The sequence below is a fragment of the Lepidochelys kempii genome, chromosome 5, assembly GCF_965140285.1.
Source record: "Lepidochelys kempii isolate rLepKem1 chromosome 5, rLepKem1.hap1, whole genome shotgun sequence".
NCBI classification, from domain to species: domain Eukaryota; kingdom Metazoa; phylum Chordata; order Testudines; family Cheloniidae; genus Lepidochelys; species Lepidochelys kempii.
Genome location: NC_136384.1, coordinates 95,854,612 through 95,873,510, shown reverse-complemented (window position 1 = coordinate 95,873,510; position 18,899 = coordinate 95,854,612). Strand labels below are relative to the sequence as shown.

At 43.8% G+C, this 18,899-nt stretch overlaps 1 protein-coding gene across 5 annotated transcripts in view; it reads left to right on the top strand.

The window, feature by feature from the left end:
• VPS13A (vacuolar protein sorting 13 homolog A) overlaps positions 1 to 18,899 on the top strand; it is a 262,972-nt gene that overhangs the window by 52,867 nt on the left and 191,206 nt on the right. For all 5 annotated transcript variants that reach the window (XM_073345103.2, XM_073345104.2, XM_073345105.2 and 2 more), the window contains exons 15-19: positions 3,553 to 3,688; positions 8,696 to 8,790; positions 15,016 to 15,158; positions 17,673 to 17,874; positions 17,973 to 18,087. In XM_073345103.2, coding sequence (XP_073201204.2) covers positions 3,553 to 3,688; positions 8,696 to 8,790; positions 15,016 to 15,158; positions 17,673 to 17,874; positions 17,973 to 18,087 — 691 coding nt within the window. The remainder of the gene's footprint in view (positions 1 to 3,552; positions 3,689 to 8,695; positions 8,791 to 15,015; positions 15,159 to 17,672; positions 17,875 to 17,972; positions 18,088 to 18,899) is intronic.

Sequence of the window (18,899 nt, the reverse complement as noted above, 5' to 3'; positions counted from 1 at the left end):
TAGATAGACCCTCTAAAAGTTTGCATGGGAGTTCTATTCCTTCCCTTGCTACCAACGTTCACTTTAGTCATGGAGATATCATTTCTAGGTAGAGGGCTCACATTTGGGTCCCTGAAGACTGAAGGTCTTTGGTTGTCTCAAGACCTAGAGGCTCACATAAATGTCAGGGAGTTAAGAGCAGTAAGTCTACCCTGCTCAAGCTTTCTTACCCACATGGGTGGGGGGATCTATTGATTATGACAGACAGCTCAGAGACCATGTTTTACATAAATGGGCAAGGAAGGAAATGGTCAAACCTACACTGCCAGAAGGCAGTTCATCTCTGGGACTTCTGTATAACCCACTCAATTCACCTTGAAGCTGCTTACTTTCTAGGGAGACAAAACACGCTGGCAGGTCAGCTGAGCAGATCCTTCTGTGACAGGTTGGATCACAGAAACCCCCTTTGGGACTGCCACCTGATGTGCCTAGACTACCTCTGAGCCTGTTTTCCCTGCCAGCTTGGGACTTCAGTCCCTTGCCTGGTTTGAGCCAGACACGCTTGCTTGCTGCAAACACAGATTCAAGTCTGAACCATGTCCCTCACAAGCTGCAGGCTTAACTGAAAACAGCTTAAGAAGTGCTCCTGTCTCCAGCCCTCAGATACCCAACTCCCAATGGGGTCCAAACCCCAAATAAATCCGTTTTACCCTGTATAAAGCTTATACATGGTAAACTCATAAATTGTTGGCCCTCTATAACACTAATAGAGAGAGATGCATAGCTGTTTGCCCCCCCCCCCCGGGTATTTATACACACTCTGGGTGGGTTAATAAGTAAAAAGTGATTTTATTAAATGCAAAAAGTCATTTAAGTGGTTCCAAGTAATAATGGACAGAACAAAGTGAGTTACCAAGCAAAATAAAATAAAACACGCAATCTAAGCCTAATACAGTAAGAAAACTGAATACAGGTAAATCTCACCCTCAGATATGTTTGAATAGGCTTTTTTCACAGACAGGACACCTTCCTACTCTGGGCACAATCCTTTCTCCAATACAGTCCTTGTTCCAGCTCAGGTGGAAGCTAGGGGATTTCTCATGACTGCAGCCCCCTTTGTTCTGTTCCACCCCCTTATATATCTTTTGCACAGGCGGGAATCCTTTGTCCCTCTCTGGGTTCCAACCCCTCCCCCCCCCTTCTAAATGGAAAAGAACCAGGTTAAAAATGGATTCCAGTTCAGATGACATGGTCACATGTCCTGTGAGACCCCAAGCCTTCATTCTTCCTGGCCTGACTCACAGGAAGGCTTGCAAGTAAACAGAACCATCTACAGTCAATTGTCCTGGTTAATGGGAGCCATCAAGATTCCATTCCGCCATTAATGGCCCACACTTAGCATAATTACAATAGGACCTCAGAGTTTTATTTCATATTTCTTGTTTCAGATACAGGAATTATACATACATACAAATAGGATGACCACACTCAGTAGCTTATAAGTTTTGTAATGAAATCTTACAAGAGACCTTTTGCATGAAGCATATTCCAGTTACATTATATTCACACTCATTAGCATATTTTCATAAAATCATAGAGTGCAACGTCACACTTCCTGTCTTTCCTACGGCAGTGTGATAATTTGCTCTTGTGCCCTTAATGTCTCTGAAAAGCTGCCAACTCTCTTGAACTGTTTTTCGGCTTTGACACTACCAGCTCTCTGAGTTTGCTAAAGTCTGCCTTCAGTCCACACCTTTATTTCTCATTACGCTGTTGTCCATTTTCAAGTGATTTAAGCGACTAAGCATATTTGACATTTTTCCCCAGACAGATCTGAAATAGTCAGTTTAATTCACTGATTTGGTTAATCCCTCTGTTGAACAAATCATTCAGTTGTAAATGTAAAACATGTTTTGATAAGAGAAGTTTATGTATCCAAAATAGCTAAGGTTTTGTTTAATAAAAATAAAGTTTGTTTAAAATTGTGTTTGTTTAAATTGCAGTTACCATCCTAAAACAACTTAACAAAAATCATGAGCAAAGTTAATTATCTAATAAATAAGCAATTTATAATTCACCATTTTCTAACATGCTAAAAATGTACAGTCAAGAATCTGACAATGTTAAGCTACATAATTGCTTATTATAAACGTTTATAGTTGAAACTAAGGTTTAGTAATGGATATTTTTAGTAAAAGTCATGGACAGGTCAAGGACCATAAATATAAATTTGCAGCCAGTTACCTGTCCATGACTTTTACTATAAATACTCCTGGCTAAACCTTAGCTGCTCTTAGGGTGCTGCTGCTCTGGGGAGCCCTCGGGGCCAACGGCGGCCCCTGCTCCGGCGGTGGGGGCTAACTGCCTCCAGGACTGCTGCTCCGGCCACCTCCAGAGCGGACCCCGGGACTGCTGCTGCTCGGGCAGTCCCTGGGGCCAGCCATACCGGCTGCTGCTCTGGGCCATTTCAGCAGCGGCTGGTGTGGCTGGCCCTGGGATCGCCTGAGTGGCTGGCTCCAGGGCTGCTCCAGCAGCGTCTGATGCAGCTGATCCCAGACTCAGCCGCACTGGCCACTGCAGCTGCGGAAATCATGGAATCCGTGACTTCTACAATCTCCATGACGGGCTTGCAGTTTTAGTTATAATGAACCATCATAGGTAGCAAAAAGATGTACCAAATCTAGAATAAAGGGTCTCTGTTTAGTTGTAAATCAGTGTGTTTTAGCAGTTATATCAATCAGTGAGAGTGCACCTTTATTTAGGAAAAAAACTGAATTACAAATGGAAAAGTGGATTAATTTTAATTATTTAATTCAAGGTTTTCCATTTGGTGATTTAATTCATCTTGATTTAAATCAGCCCACTATTTGGGGAAAAAACTGCAAAACTAGGTACAAACTATATTTAAAAATGTTATTTAGGTAGCGAAGTCAAGCACTTGTAAATTAGGAGGTACTAGCTTTCCAGTTGTGTTAATTTTGGCTCAGTGTATATGAAATATGATGACAATAGTCTTAAAAAACACTATTAGGTGCTTTTTTTTTTTTTTTTTTTTTTCAGTGTAACTTACTTTATTCAGTGCATACTTTGGATGGCCTGTGAACCAGAATTGAGGTTGTACGAGCAAGCCTGAATGTGGCCTGTCTTGGCTTTGTAGTGCTTGACTTTATATCCTAAATAACTTAATTTTAATGTAACATTTTATATGTTGTATAATAAATGTATTACATTGTCATGGAATATTTTGTGCAGCTGTGTTTGAGAGAGGAATGTCTGGTTTATGTGGAAATCTTATAATAGAGGCTTTCGGTGACTTGAGAGAGATTAATTTCCTTCCACTCTATCACTCATGTCAGTGGGTTGCCTTTATGAAAACTGAGAAATTATTTGATATCAGGCCTACAGTGTGCTTTGAAAAACTGTAGCAAGTATATAAGACAAAAATAAATGTCACTTTTGTCATAAAGTCATTCCTGTTGCTCTGGGGCATTGGAGCATGACTTATATTTATATCTTTTACTTACTGTCTAACTCATGTATAGAATTTAACTGTGAACTTTTTTTTAATCACAGGTAACTAAAGCTGGATTAAAGATTTACAGACCAGGGGTAAAACAAGATGATGAAAATTCTGGTGGTTGGTTCAGTTGGATATGGGGTTGGGCAGGAGAAAGAAACGATGAGAAGAAAAAAGAAATAAAGGGTGCAAGTATGTCAGTTTTATTTTAGTAGTGGAATTAATTTTCTCTGTCCATAAATGGGACTTGATGGAAAAGCTGATCTGTCCCAAAGAGTCTTGAGTTTTTTGTAATGTTGTTCCCATTAGAAGATGCCTGAAAATCTTTATTTTACTTTTCTTCTACCGTTATTGTCAAGGATGTTGTTGCACATTGAGAAGCCTCTAGGTTTCTAATTGTACTTTTTATAAATCTTTCATTTTTTTTCCTTGGGATTTTTCTCCACCCTTTGCCATTCTTGGAATTTCCGTAAGCCTGCTGTACTAAGAATGGGGAATTGGAGAGATGACTCAGATAGAAAACATCAGTTACTGCAAAGTAACTTATCTTATTTTTGTTAACCAGATTATGAAGGAAATTAGAGTGATTTTACATATTTTATTACAATGCAGCTCACTTAAATGATTATCTGGTAGATGACCTGCAAAGACTTTGGGAAGGGGGAAGCTAAGCCAAAAACCTTTTTCTTCTTCGAATGATGTCCCCATGAGTGCTCCCCTGTAGGTACGGCTGCGCCTTTGCATCTGGAGTCAGAGATCTTCAATAGCCATGCCCGTCGGACTGTGCATGCACAACTCCCCTCCCCCGCGCTGCGTGTAGATAGTATAAATAGCACTGTGCGGTCTAACCGCCCTTAGTTTCTTCTCTATCACCTGCAGTCTGGAATGGAACAGTTAGTAGAGCCCACTTCGTTATTTAGATAGTCTCTTACCTGGTTTTCCCTTTCATAGTTAGTTAACTCCTTCATTTGCTTTTCTTTTCCTTCATCCATAGGGAAAAAAAATTTTCATCCACTTCCTTGTCCTTATGCCTCGCTCCTTGGGGTTTAAGCGGTGTGTGTCATACAGGGCCGCCTTCTCTATAATGGACTGCCACACACAGCGTATCCATTGCCTGGGAGAAGGACACGTTTCCCAGAAGTGTTCCCACTGTCTGGTTTTAAAGTCAAGAGCAAGGAAAGACTTGGACCTTAAACTCAAACTATTCCTCATGAAAAAGTCCCTGTGACCAGCATCGGACCCCGGTTCTTACTCCTCACCAGAGAGACCCTCAGGCTCAGCAAGGTCATCTGCCCAACTTCACTCGCCTTGCCCAAGTAAGGGAAGATCATCCTCCCACTGGGCTGACTCTAAGAAGAGAGCAGTCCCTCCCTCAGCTCCTGAGGTGCAAATTGCAGGAATGCCATCCCCAGCTAGATCTATGGTGCTAACAGCTTCTGACAAGGGGCAGTAAGCTGCTCCTAGACCAGGGGTCTCGAACTCAAATGACCACAAGGGCCACATGAGGACTAGTACATTGGCCCGAGGGCCGAACCACTGACCATCCGCTGCCCTGCCCCCACTCCACGCCTTCCATGAAGCTCCGCCTCTTCCCTTCCCTGAAATCCCCACCCGAACTCTGCTCCCTCCCTGCCCCCAAGGTGTGGCAGGGGGCTCAGGGCAGGGGGTTGGGGTGCAGGAGGGGTGCTGGGTACGGCAGGGGACTCAGGGCAGGGGGTCGGGGTGCAGCAGGGGTGTGTGGTGCAGCAGGGGGTTCGGCTGCAGGAGGGGTTCGGGGGGCGGGTCTGGCCTGGCATGCACGGGGGCAGGGCAGGCTCCCTGCCTGCCTGCCCTGCCCCCGTGCTGCTCCGGAAAGCGGCTGGGATTTGGAGGAGGGGGATGGGTGGGCACAGGGGTCTGTGTGTTGCCCTGGCCGCTTCTCCAGGTACCTCCCCCGAAGCTCCCATTATCCGGGAACAGGGAACCGCAGCCAACACAGGGAACCCCTGTGTCCCCTCTCCCCCAGGTCCTGGCCGCTTCCCGGGGCAGGGCAGGCAGGCAGGGAGCCTGCCCTCACCCCATGAGCGCCGGGCCGGAGCTGCTCTAGGTAAATGCTGGGTGAGGGAGGAGGGTGGTGTTGCGGGGAGCTGGCGGGCTTCAGAAAATAACCTGTGGCCCGCAGACTGTGTGTTTGAGACCCCTGTCCTAGACTGACTACCTCAGCCCCTGAGAGTAAGTCTAAGGACGGTCCCTGGGCGAAACAGAAGCTATTGGCACCACCTCCTGTTGTGAACGACCAAAGCGAGCCATTTACCTCCTCTGTGGCTCCAGGTCCATTTCTGGTGCTGAGGACACTGTCGGCACCACCATTGGCACCAGCACTGGCAAAACAGCCGGATCCAGTGAAGCCCTCCGCCCTGATGCTGCACTCGGCACCGAAGCTCTCAGCTCCAAGAAAGAAAAGGAGTACTTGTGGCACCTTAGAGACTAACCAATTTATTTGAGCATAAGCTTTCGTGAGCTACAGCTCACTTCATCGGATGCATACCGTGGAAACTGCAGCAGACTTTATATATACACAGAGAATATGAAACAATACCTCCTCCCACCCCACTGTCCTGCTGGTAATAGCTTATCTAAAGTGATCATCAGGTGGGCCATTTCCAGCACAAATCCAGGTTTTCTCACCCTCCACCCCTCTACACAAACACTCTGGCAGTGTTGCAAACACCTACTAAAGCTATGGCTCCGAAAAGCTCTCTGGTGCCATCTGCTGACTGTCTTACATATCACACCTTGCCACAATGCTCAATGTGGGCACTGAGGAGAGATCACCCACAGGAATTCACACAGCTGTCAGACTTCACTATATCTGACACTCCGGATTCTCCATTCATCAGACAGATGGTGTTTCAAGACTCACCCACTTCTCAATCAACAAACTCTTCGTGCTCTCCCACAGGGACAGCACCTCCTTTCCTTAGTGATGTCGAGGAGGACAAGGGTGTTTGTCAAGACTCTCTTGGTCCATCAGCATCAGGGCAATTGACATCAACTTACCGCAGTTTAGGGCACCCAGCCTTTTCAGGAGCCCCTAAGGATGCAACCATATATTCCCTTACCCCTAATTGGCCATATTGGGATCCCTGGGTCATGTATAGGGCACAATTCAGTAATCCCCCACTCCTGCAAACACAATGGTCTCCATCCATCCCCTACTCAATAATCTCTCGGCCTCCAGAACCACAGCCTCCACAAATACCTCCTCATCTTGCTCTCCTTCCAGTTTCTCCTTCCGTGGTGGTATCTCCTGTCCTCCCATTCTTCTTTGAGTGCTTGCTCATGTCCATTCCATTGTAGGTGTGTGTGCTCGCCACATGCACCAGTGCCGGAAGTTTTTCCCTCAGTGGCATCCATGGGGTACCGGCTCTGGCATCCTCTGCAGTGGCACGCATATGCTCCGTGTAAGGGGCGCTGCCGGCTCCCCCCCCTCACTTGATGCCTTCTTACTGCCAGTGTCGGTGCTGGAATGTCTCCTTGCTTCACAAGCTTTCCTGTCTCTACTGTGTGTAATGGTGAATTTGTTGTATATCGTTTTTTAAAGTTGTATAGTTAATAGTTCCCTTAGTGTTAAGTTAGAAATAGTTAATCCTGTACGAGGCTCAGCCTAGGTATGGAGCATGCCCTGATCCCCGGGCTTCAAACCTTGTGACTGTTGCAAAAAACCCATGCCAGTCAATGATCCACATAGAAGCTGCCTGAAGTGTTTTAAGGGAAACCCATGTGAGCGACAAGCATTGCATGTGCAAGAGCTTCAACTCGTGGACAAAAAGGAGCTGGGCATTAGTCTCCGAGCGCTCCTTATGGAGTTGACCCTCGCACTGGCCTCAGAGCCGATGAGATGAGACTGCTTCAAGCACTGTGGCCTCGGTGTGGAGCACGCCACTGGCACCAATCTCCGACCAGCGCCGATCCCCATCCCTGGTACCAGCTAAAAAGCAAAGAAAGGCCAGGAGTGGGCATTCTCCTACGTTGTCCTATAAAAGGAAAGAGAGCCAGAGGAGAGCAAAGACCCGCGCGGGGCAACTCTTCTCCTCCGGATGGTGACCAAGCTCCAACTTCCACTGTTCTGTCGAGCCCACTTCAAGACCTGCCCCCTACCCCATCCACGTTGGAAGCCTTTCAGGCTGCTACGGACATATTCTTCTTTCTGGTGCCATCCACACTGGCTGGTGAGATGCCCTGTTCAAGGGGTAAACCTGCCTTGGGATCCTTCCAGCGGTCTCCATCAGTGCAGCACCAACCCTTGCCGCAGGGAGTGCCCGTCAGCGCTTGCCTGAACAGCGCCACCAGCCCCCGGACGTGGGTCAGTTTACCTATTCAGTATTGGGCAGTGGCATTAGAAAATGTTTTTCAGATCTCAATGTGGAACGTTAACTATGAAGCCATTATGCTGCCTCCGTGATTCTCTCTTCCATTTTAGAGTCATCAGTACTTTCTTTGACTTGAGGGAGGTTGTCTTCACAATGTCTGACAATAGTCATGTTCTGCACAATAGACAGGTGTTGCCACTATTCTTTTTTCCCCTTAGGGGAATAGGTTGGAATTAGTTTTGAGTCCACAAACCTACTTTAAAATATATTTTAAAGGCTGATTCTACAAACTTACATTGATTAGCACTTCATTTCTCTGGGACTACTTGCAAGAGCAAGATTTATGAAGGGTTGCAGAATCTGACTCCTAGAGAGAGTATTCTTGATAAATCCAGAATAATCTTTCACCCACAATAACAGAGGACCCTATCTGGATTGCCTCCTGGATCACTAAGGACTACAAATCCCAAGAAGGGGAATAGAGTTCTATGTGGTGTTATAAAACATTTTGTTACACATTTTCATGACCATAAGTATTACACAAAAAACTAGGCTGTTATTTTGTAATCCCTTTGCTTTTAGGCTCAATAACTAAGTTATGTGGGGTTGTCCAATTCACTTTTATTAACTGGAGCAACATGCATATAGCTCTGCATGTCAGGGGTAGAATAGACCTTAGTGGTGAGTTCAGAAGAAACCATAAAAGGTCTTTGTCAAAGGTTATGACTTCTGGCAATTTCTTGCATAAAAATATTGTGTGGTTGGAGGTATATAATGTTGTACAAAGACAACTGCATTTTTTTTTAGGAAATGCATACTGCAAATATAATGTTTTATAATGTGGCAGGTCTTGAAGAATTGATGACACTGGAAGAAAAGGCTAAACTCTATGCAGCAATTGGATATAGTGAAACAGCTGCTGATCCAACATTGCCAAAAACAGTAAGTAAGATTTGGCTACTTTTTCTGATCAGCAAATTTACTAATAAACTGCTAATTAGATTTCTATATGGTATATAACACTGGAAAACAATACACACAATTTGGGATCATTTATACATTACTTTGATCTCTTAAATGTCTGTTTTCATTTCTCCTCTCTCTTCTCTTACTTGTTTGAACTATTTTGTGGTTTTTTTGTTAACTTACTTTCTGCTGTGATTTGCTCAAAAAGTTTATTCTTTAACTGGATATTATTAAGTGACATATAAACATTTGGATCTTGAGGATGATATTTTGAGGAATTCAAATCTTATTCTCTGGAGCTCATCTTCAGAAAGTTTTAATATATTTTCAAAGTGTCAAGCTAGAATAAAATCACAGTATTTGCGTATTTAAACAGTGAAATACGTTACCTATTCCTTTGAAAAAAGAGCTTGCATATTTGTGTTCATTAAAATTTAGAAATCATTCAAAATAGGTTATGTTAATAACAGCCAGTGTTCATGCTTTTAGTAGTTTGGTAAAGTTTTATTTTTTTTTTTTGGAAGGCCTCTGTGTATTCCCACTTGTGAAATATGGTGCTCCTGGTGACAAACTGCGGAACTGCCTTGAAAAAGCAATGTCTGTTGGATGATAAGTGAGAGATCTTGTGTAAATGTTGATGTCATTCCTCTGCTTTACATAAGGACATACCCCCCATCCCCTAGCTCATATCTTTTCCCACCACTGCAGGGAGCACCCACAACTTGACGCTTTGTCCTTAGGTTTTTGCCTAGTCTCTCTTATTTGCTAAGTAGTGAGTTTGTATAGAACAGTATAGGATAATTTTGCATACATAACTTGCCTTCATCCCATCATAGCCACCGTCTTGGACACCCTAAAGGAGTCCTGACCTAAAACTTGTGAATCCAACTCATGCCCTTCCTGACTTTTGAAAGAAGGTCATGAAGAGCTGGAGTCACTTCTGAACAAAATAGCCAACGCCTCAGTCAGAGAAGGAATCTTTTCTTCCTTCAAATATGCAATAGTCTGCGCAACACTGAAACAACTTTCCTGGATACTTCAGTTCTAGCAACCATCGTTCGCTGTCAATCTACCCATTCCTGAGCAAGAAACTGTCAAAAAGCCAACTACAAGCTCATCTAATTGAAGCTTACATTCTTGACCTGGCACAATCTGGATTCAGGCCACTTCAGAATGGAAACTGCTTTAGTGACACTGAGGGATGATTTCCGCTGTCAGTGAATAGAGGATAGACATCCTTTCTCATCCTCCTGTAAGTCTCTGCAGCCTTTGACACTGCAAAGATCCATGAGTGAGGCCCTTGAGAAAATCATATTTTTTTTAATTCATGGCTGTATCACGGGTAATGTACAGAATTTTGCAGAATGTGCATGTCATCAAATGTCTTCCACTGTCCGCTGAACTACTGCAATTTTTCCAACAACAGGGAGCCAGAAACAGGCATCCATGCACGCTGGTTTCATGCTTGCTGTGGCTCAGAGCATGTGTTTGTGGCAATATCATAATGTCAGAGCAGCGGTTTGAGAGGGGGACTAGGTGGCTGGTTTTATGCCAGGCCAGTAGCTGGTGCTGCTGCCTCTTGGAACACATGCACTGTGAGCCCTGGTGTGTGCACATGCCTGCTTCTACCGCCCTGCTGTTCATATTCCAAATGGTGGCAACACTGGCTACTGTGCCTCAAATAAAAACAGATATTTAGTCCCCCTCCTAACTGCTGTTCCAGCATGAGGCACACTGAGCACGAGACCACTGCGTGAGAATGCCCAATTCTGCCATCCTGCTGTTGGTAAAATCATGGTGTTGGGCTAACTTTGTGATTTTTATGGAGTCCATGAAGTTGAAGACCTAGCCTCAGTTATTAATTGCTTCAGCACCTCTTGAATGTACTATAGCAATGCAATATACCTGGGCATGAAACATTCAGCACTTAAAGTCCAGCTAGTACAAAATGCTGCACTGCATCTCTTCAGAACACAGGCTACTGTGAGTCCATCATACCTGTTCTGTGCCCTGGCTTCCTGTAGGATTTTCAATCAAGTTCAGTTTCTCTCCTTAGGCACAATGGAACTCTCAACAATAAGAGTAACGTTCAGCTGTGTGGGAGACAGAACTTTCTCTGGGGGGGGGGGGTTGCTTGAGGTTGTGGAATTAACAGGAACTAAAGACCATCCAAATCTCACTACTTTCACCTCCAAGTGTAAGACCCATTTCTTTGACCTTGTCTTCTCTAAAATAAACACATAGCAATTGGTATATTTAACCCCCCCTCCCCCCCAAGTAGATACTCCACTGCACACATTTCTCCTCCTGGGAAGAGGATGAAAGAACAAATGTGACAGGTATGTAATCACATAGCTTAATGTGCTACTGGAAGGTGTTCATATGCTATGGTGATGAGCCCTGTATAAAAACCTATATAAAATTGAACCTGGAGGTTTCCCTTGATCTCAAGGATCCCAGTCATCTTCCTTTGCACCGGGTTCAGACATCATGGAAGTATCTCATGCAGTCCTCTTCATCTCTCCATGTGGCCCTGCATACAACATTCCATGGAAGACCTGCTGGAGACTGATATAATACCCCTTACAGCACCATGACAAGTGCTGTCCCTTAGCACAGATGCTTGTGCAGCCACCTATTTCTAACCCAGCACCTGTGCAACCTTTGATGCTGTCAGGGGACCTCTCAGATCAGCAGGAAGATCTGCCTAAGTCTGAGGATGGGATGAGTGTCCTTCAGAGGAACCATAGGAGTCCCCTCCAGAAGAACATACAGATGGCACCTGACCAGAAGATCAGATTGGTGTGTCATCTGTCTTCCCTTCTGATGAACAGTAACTGTTTTTGAAGAACTACTGGGGAGAATGGCAAACACTCTGCAGCTGCAAACAGGCTACAGCACCAGAGACATCAGATCCCCTGTTGGATGTGTTACAAATGCAGACCAGGGATAAACTAGCTCTACTTACCAGCTCCAGCCTTCTTAACCTGGCCAAGGATGTCTAGCTCACTCCATTCTCATCGTCACCTGTATCCAAGAGAGCTGAAGGATCTCAATTTTTGCTGTGTTGTCCTTTGGCAAACTCCATGGTGGGCTCTGCACCACAGGAAAAAGTTAGAGGCAACAAGACAAGACCTCTCAACTCGTTCCCTTCTGACATAGAGGGACCTAAGGTTTTGCCTAAAGAGCCTATTTGTTTGGCTTACTAGACCTTTGAGTGGCCAACTCTCAAAAAAAATTGTGTTCAGTTGTAATTATGCCCTTGGGAAGCAATGATGCCTTGCCCAAGGAAAAGAAGGAAGCAGTCTGGGCTGTACTCTGAAAGTATCATATGCATAGACACTTCCAAAGAGCAGTATATGGTGCCTTGGACTCCAGTGCCAGAACAGTCTCTAAAGGAGTGCTCTAGAGAGGAAATCCTGTGAATGTCCTATGGGAAGAAATGGATTCCCTTTTCAGAAAGGGAGCCATAGAGGAGGTTCCACAGGAACCCAGAGATAAATTACTTTACTCCTCCTGTTTCCTGATCCCAAGGAAGAGCAACTGTCCAGGACTCATCCTGGACCTTAGAAATGTCAACAGATACATAAGAATATTCAAGTTCAGGATGCTCACTTTAGGAGACATTGTCCGTTCCTTATGCCAGGGAGACTGGTATGTACCTCCCAGTTGAAAGGGCACCACTTCTTTGTGGTTATTAAACTCAGATCAAGTATCCGAGGTTCTGTGTAGGGATGACGCACTACTACTTAAGAGTTCTTCTTTTTGGCTTATTCACAGCCCGAAGAGTCTTCATTGTGATGCTCCCAAGGAGATCCAGGGTTGCGTGGTACCTCAACACCACTCGCTCTTAGTGTGAAGCAGCCTTGTCTGTGCTGGCTATGAATCAGCTTCCTGAATCCATCTGCCTGTGGTAACACAAGCACTACCTTTTCAGGTCTCTAGTAATAGGCACATGCCAATCATCGAGTCCCCTGGAGCATTCCCTGTAGTGGCCGTCCCCGTATCCATTGAACATTCACAGAAGTACCAGGTATGTTATTCGCAAAGGATCAATACACACCAATGTAAGATTCAACCCAGGAGCAGCACTTTGCTTAGCACCATAGCCCTGATGTATATTTAAAGTAAAAACAAGAATAAGTTTATCATCAGAGCCTAGAGATTCAGGAGACCGTGAGTAAAGGATATTGAAAACAATATAAAACAATCATAACACATTTGCCTGGACATGAGTACATGGCCTGTATTGCCCTTGGGAGCCCTGACTCCATAACAGGGGATATGATTGGCTCTCAAGGCCTTTCACCTGACCTGCGGCATCATGCAGTGTAGGTGCTTACAGACAACACTGGCCATGTACTAATCTACAAGCAGAGGGGTTTATATTCTTTTATCAGTAGAGGTAAGAAAATTTTGGATGTGATACTTCAAGAACCAAAAACACTCAGTGGCTCTTCACGTTGGTGGGGATGAAAATGTGAAGGCAGGCTTCCTTAGCAGGTGGTCTCATGATCAACACAAGTGCTCAGTGAAACCAGTGGTGGCCTGTGAACTGTGTCACAGGTGAGTTTACCAGGTAATAAACCTCTTTGAACAAAACATCAAATGCCAACTGTATTGAATGGGAGCACACAGTCAAAAGTGGTCTGATGTGTTTCTGCTGGGCTGGAGACAATTTCTTTACACCTTCCAATTTTTCTTCCTATTATCCAGAGTCATAAGGAAGATCATGGTGGACAGATCACATACTAATAGCCCCAATTTGGCATGTCAGCACTGGTATCTAGATCTCCTGTACCTGGCCAGGGATCCACCATATTTGCTGCCTTTCTCCGCAGACCTGCGTCAATAACAAAGGGAGGATTCTGTATCCCAACCCAAAGACACTTCACTTGGCATTGTGGAGGAGGAACCTGCTAACTAATGTGGACTGTTTACGCTTTCAGTTCAAGGCACTCTCTTGTAATCCAAGAGGAACTTCACCCTGAAATGCTATAGACAAAGGAAACAGTTCACTATCTAGGCCATTGGTAAAGGATTTTTTCCATCTCAAGCTGGGTCCTTGCAGTCCTAGAGTGCCTTGTACACCTGAAGTCTCAGGGCTTAGCTGTAGCCACGCTAATAGTCCATAGGGCAGGAGTTATCTGTTCATTACATTTATGTTCTGGACAAACACATTTTCTCTTACCTTGCAGTCTCCAGATTTCTTAAGGGCATGGTAAGTGTGTTTTCCCCCATTAGGGAGCCTCTACTTTTATGGGACCTAAAACTTGTCCTAACAAAGCCAATGGGCACTCCTTATGAGCCTCTGATGGAAGCCTCTCCCAAACATTTATTGATCAAAACTGCCTTCCTCATTCCAGCTGCTGTGTTTTGATGGCTTCTCCGTCTTCTATTGTAGTACACAAGACAAAGTCACATTGAAATCCTATCCCTGCTGTGTTCTTCTCCAGGCCCCATTTCCATACCCTAGACGTCAAGTGTGCATTCTGTTCTTATCTGGAAATACCAAACCTTTAGAAAATCCAATAGGTTATTTGAAGCATATGGCCAGAGATGCCAGAGAGAACCTGTGACCAAACAGACTTTCTCATGGATTAGGAATTGTATAGAACATTGTTATATCTTAATTAGAAAACTAGTAACCTATGGTTTAAAGATCCATTCCATAAGAACCACCATAACATCATTGGCATGCCTTAGCAGGTTCCCCTGGTAGATGTAGCATCTTGCTCCAGTGCCTGGTTTGGGAGAGCTGTGTTACAGTTTATATTTACCTAAGAACTCCTGGTTCACTGTTCTCCTGGTGGAGTGCTGTTTGGTAATCTTCTCACAAGTGGAATGAACAGGGGCCCTCGAAGAAAAGGGTTCCCTACCAGTAACTGTTCTTCAAGAGTTGCCCCTATACATTCATACTATTTGCCTATTTTCACCTCTACATTGCAGTTTTGTCTACTCTTCAGTTAGTGGGGAGAGAGTTTGGGAGGTTGGAGTGACAACGTGTGCATTCCTACAGAGTATGACAATGACATCACTGTCATGTGAGATCTCTTGTGAAACCCCCAATGACATGACTTTTCATGGTAGTACCACCACTCAATGCCAGGAGCGCAAGTATGAATGTGCCAAGGTGACTCTCAAACTACAACACTTACTGGTAAATAATCTCTTTATTGTACTTTTTCCTGTTTTACATAGTATGAAGCCATGAAGCTTTCTGTAAAGCTATTAAGCATGTCCATATCAATAAGGGAAAACAAGGAGAAACCTGAGCTGATCAAATTTGCAATAATTGACTTGAGCACAATGTTAACGCAACGACCAGGTGCTCAAGCAATAAGGTAAGCCTTTTCCATCAAACTATTTTTATTCCTCATAAAATGGCCAATATATTAATAAAAATGGTGTTTAGCTTCCAGACTTCATTGTGCTAAAGTTCACAGACCCATTACAATAGCTAGTTTAGCCTGCTTGCAGCTTGGGGTAGAACCAGATTGGTCAGTTACTGGCAGTAAGGGAATTCCCCATCCCCAAAGCACCATGGCAGCTTTATCTTCCTCCACAGCTGTTGGCTGGCTTAACTCATCCTCCCTGCTGCAGAACTTTACGAGGAAAATTCTAACCTGTTTCAAATATCTCTCTGGTTCCCAGTTGTGTCCTAGGGGTAGCATTTTTCTTTTGGGGGAGTTTCCCCCAGCTTTGCTTCCTCCTTCGAGTTACTGCTGCAGCTGTTGCCCCTGCAGTCTTCAGGGAGAAATGTAGGCTGAAAAAGCCCCAAAGCTTCACCCCCTTATCAGGTGCATCTGGGGAGCTCAGCAGTTGGGGTGCCATCATTGTGAGGGATGTATATGAGTCCTGATACTGCTTCTATAAGAGTGCCATGGCCAGATATGATGGGTCTGCCTGGGTTTCCTTGTTTGTGTAACTTCGGAAGCATATAGAAGGTCCTTGGGGGGAATTTGTGGGAGGTGAGGTTGTAGAGTTTCTCTTGGAGTTGTTTGGGGACGGATTGGATGATATTCTTAAATTTCTGGGTGAATTGTCATGTGAGGTTGTCTTTGAGTTCTTTATTGTGGGTGGTGTCAGAGAGATCTCAGTTGACCTCGTTATGTATTTCATCCAGTACACTAAATGCCCAATATCAACTATGTGGGTGAAACCAGACAATCCTGACTGGCAGAAAAGATGCTGAAGAAGGAAAAGAATTGGTTAGAAAAAATGTTCTATTTTGATTGCAAGTTGTTAGTGCTGTGGAGAGTTGTTAAGGCTGCTAGGTTAAATTACTGTTGCCCATGTTGCTGTTCTTGGAGCTCGTATGTCAGCTGCACTAGCAGAAAATGTAGCTTACCAATTCAGCAGACCTTGGTGTGATTCATAAGGAAAGGCTCAGGTTGGTGGTGAAGGCACTCAGCCAGGTTTATTGTCGACAAAGCACGGTGCTAGCACCCTGGTTCAGTGGTTACAGGTACACTAACACATCTATGCCCGTGACAATGATACCTGCTCAGTCAGCACACCAGGATGCTGTTCCCTCAGCAAGTACAAATATGCCCCCCCTATGACTTCTCCTTTTATACATTGATACAAACAAGTTAAGTATTATACTCCAGACATTGTTAGATACCACCCTTATTCTTGTACTTCCTAGTTAAAACAAAACATCCTTATCTATTATTCTGTCATCCCATCCTAATCTTACGAGAGGTTGATATGTTCCTGTACCATCTCTTATGAATGTGTTTATGTAGTTACTTCAGAGATCTGTGTGTCTCTGTACTATCCTCTTGGGTCAGGGATGTGCTTACTTGGTTAGCCAATACCTGTTGTGTTACTATTCTGCCAAGGCAAGGCTTACGCTGGTTCACAGCCATTGGTTCACACTTTTAGTTATGCCTATATTAAATACAGTAACTCCTCACTTAACTTCCTGGTTATGTTCTTGAAAAATGCAACTTTAAGTGAAACAATGTAAAGTGAATACAATTTCCCCATAAGAATTAATGTAAATGGCGGGGAGGAGCGGGGGGTTAGGTTCCAGGGAAATTTTTTTTGCCAGACAAAAGACCTATATATATATATATACAGTATAAGTTTTTAAAATAATTTTAAACAATTTAATACTGTACTCACCAATGATGATTATGAAGCTTGGTTGAGGCAGGGGTGTAGCGGGGTGGGGATGTGGGGGCTTGCCCACTCCCTTGCTGCAATGCTGGGTGAGCGGAATGGGGCAAGACCCTGCGCCCCAACCCCACTCCCCAACAGGAGTGCCGGACAGGTGGAACGGGACAAGTCCCTACACCCCCCACCCCACTTCCTGGCCAGTGCACCAGGCTGGTGGAATGGGGCAAGCCCCCTTGCTCCCCAGGAGCACCAAGCGGGGGGAGCCAAACAATGTTATAAGGGAACTTTGCAGGACTTGAAAGGAATAGGTCAGCGACCTAATAACGAAACAACGTTAACTGGGACGACATTAAGGGAGGAGTTACTGTAGAGAGAAAGAGTCCTTCTATGGGCTAACTATTCTTGTGGATCCCGCTGATGCACTGGTAATACGCTTTCATCTAGTCCTTTGTGACCTGGAAGTAGATTAAAGTGCATTGACGAGATGTTAATGCACGTCAGCAGTGTCCACGTAGATAGTCCATTGTGGGCTAGTGCTAGGTAGATTCACTCCACAGCTTGTCGCAAATTAAATGTACATGTAGACAATTCCTTAGACTTGTTTTGATGGAGGAGGAGGTTTGTTCTTTTAACCTGGCACCTGCTACTTATCTTGTAGTCAATAAGACATCTTCTGTTTATTTAAATGTTCCATTTAAATGTAATTTCTTTACTATTTTAACTTTATACAGATTTGAAACAAAAATAAGCACATTTGAAGTTACAGGCATGTCTGAAGAAAAATTCATACCCTGTCTGCTATCTTCTCGAACAATCCATTCGGAAAACAATACCTCACTCTTAACCATAATGTTTGAGACCAATCCTTTAGATGGGAAAGCTGATCAGAAGCTTCGACTAGAATCACAGCCACTGGAAATAATATATGATGCAGTAAGTAAAAGATATGTTAATGAAGCTTCTAAAAATCTTCTAAAATATGATGTAAGCATTCATTTTCTTTTATGTTTATTATATCTGTATTTTAACAGAGGACTGTGAATAGTTTAGTGGATTTCTTCAGGCCTCCAAAAGATGTACATTTAGAGCAACTGACCTCAGCAACTTTGATGAAGCTTGAAGAATTTCGTGAGAAGACATCAACAGGTGAATGTCAATAAACATTTTCAGTGATGCAGTTTTTGATAAATTTTGAAGATTTTTTTTCTTTTAGCTGAATTTTTCAAATACACTTTTGTTGTAAATGTATCATGATTGCTGATTAATGTATTAATGCACAGAAACAAAAATAGGAAATGTTTTCATATAAATACTCAGATACTGGTGGTGGGGGCCATATAAATACTTAGATGGTTTAAAGTTTTCAATAAAGACATGATAAAAAATGAAATTTAAATAAAGAGCAAAATGTCAGTACAATAAAAGGGTAAAACTATCACTGGTTTCAAGAGGTTTTGAGGTATGTGTTGTTTTAAGTTCTATAACATTAAGTACAAGAAATATAATTAATACATACCTAATAAAATTAGTACATGCAAAGTTTTTGTTTGAAAACAGGGTTGCTGCATACCTGACACACACCCACAAAACAAGAAAATGAAAAGTTAAGCAACTTAACAGTACATACCCTCTACTCCACACACATGCAGGTACCTTATGATCAGGGTCCTACCAAATTCACGGTCCATTTTGGTCAATTTCGTGGTCATAGAATTTCAAAAATCATAAATATCATGATTTCATGGTGTTCTAACTGTAGGGGTCCTGACCCAAAAGGGGGTAGTGGGGGCATTGCAAGGTTATTGTAGGGGGGTTGTGGTATTGCCACCCTTACTTCTGCGCTGCTGATGGCATGGTATGGTATTGCTACCCTTACTTCTGTGCTGCTGCCTTCAGAGCTGGGCACCTGGCCAGCAGCCACCACTTTCCAGCCACCCAGCTCTGGAGGCATCGCAGAA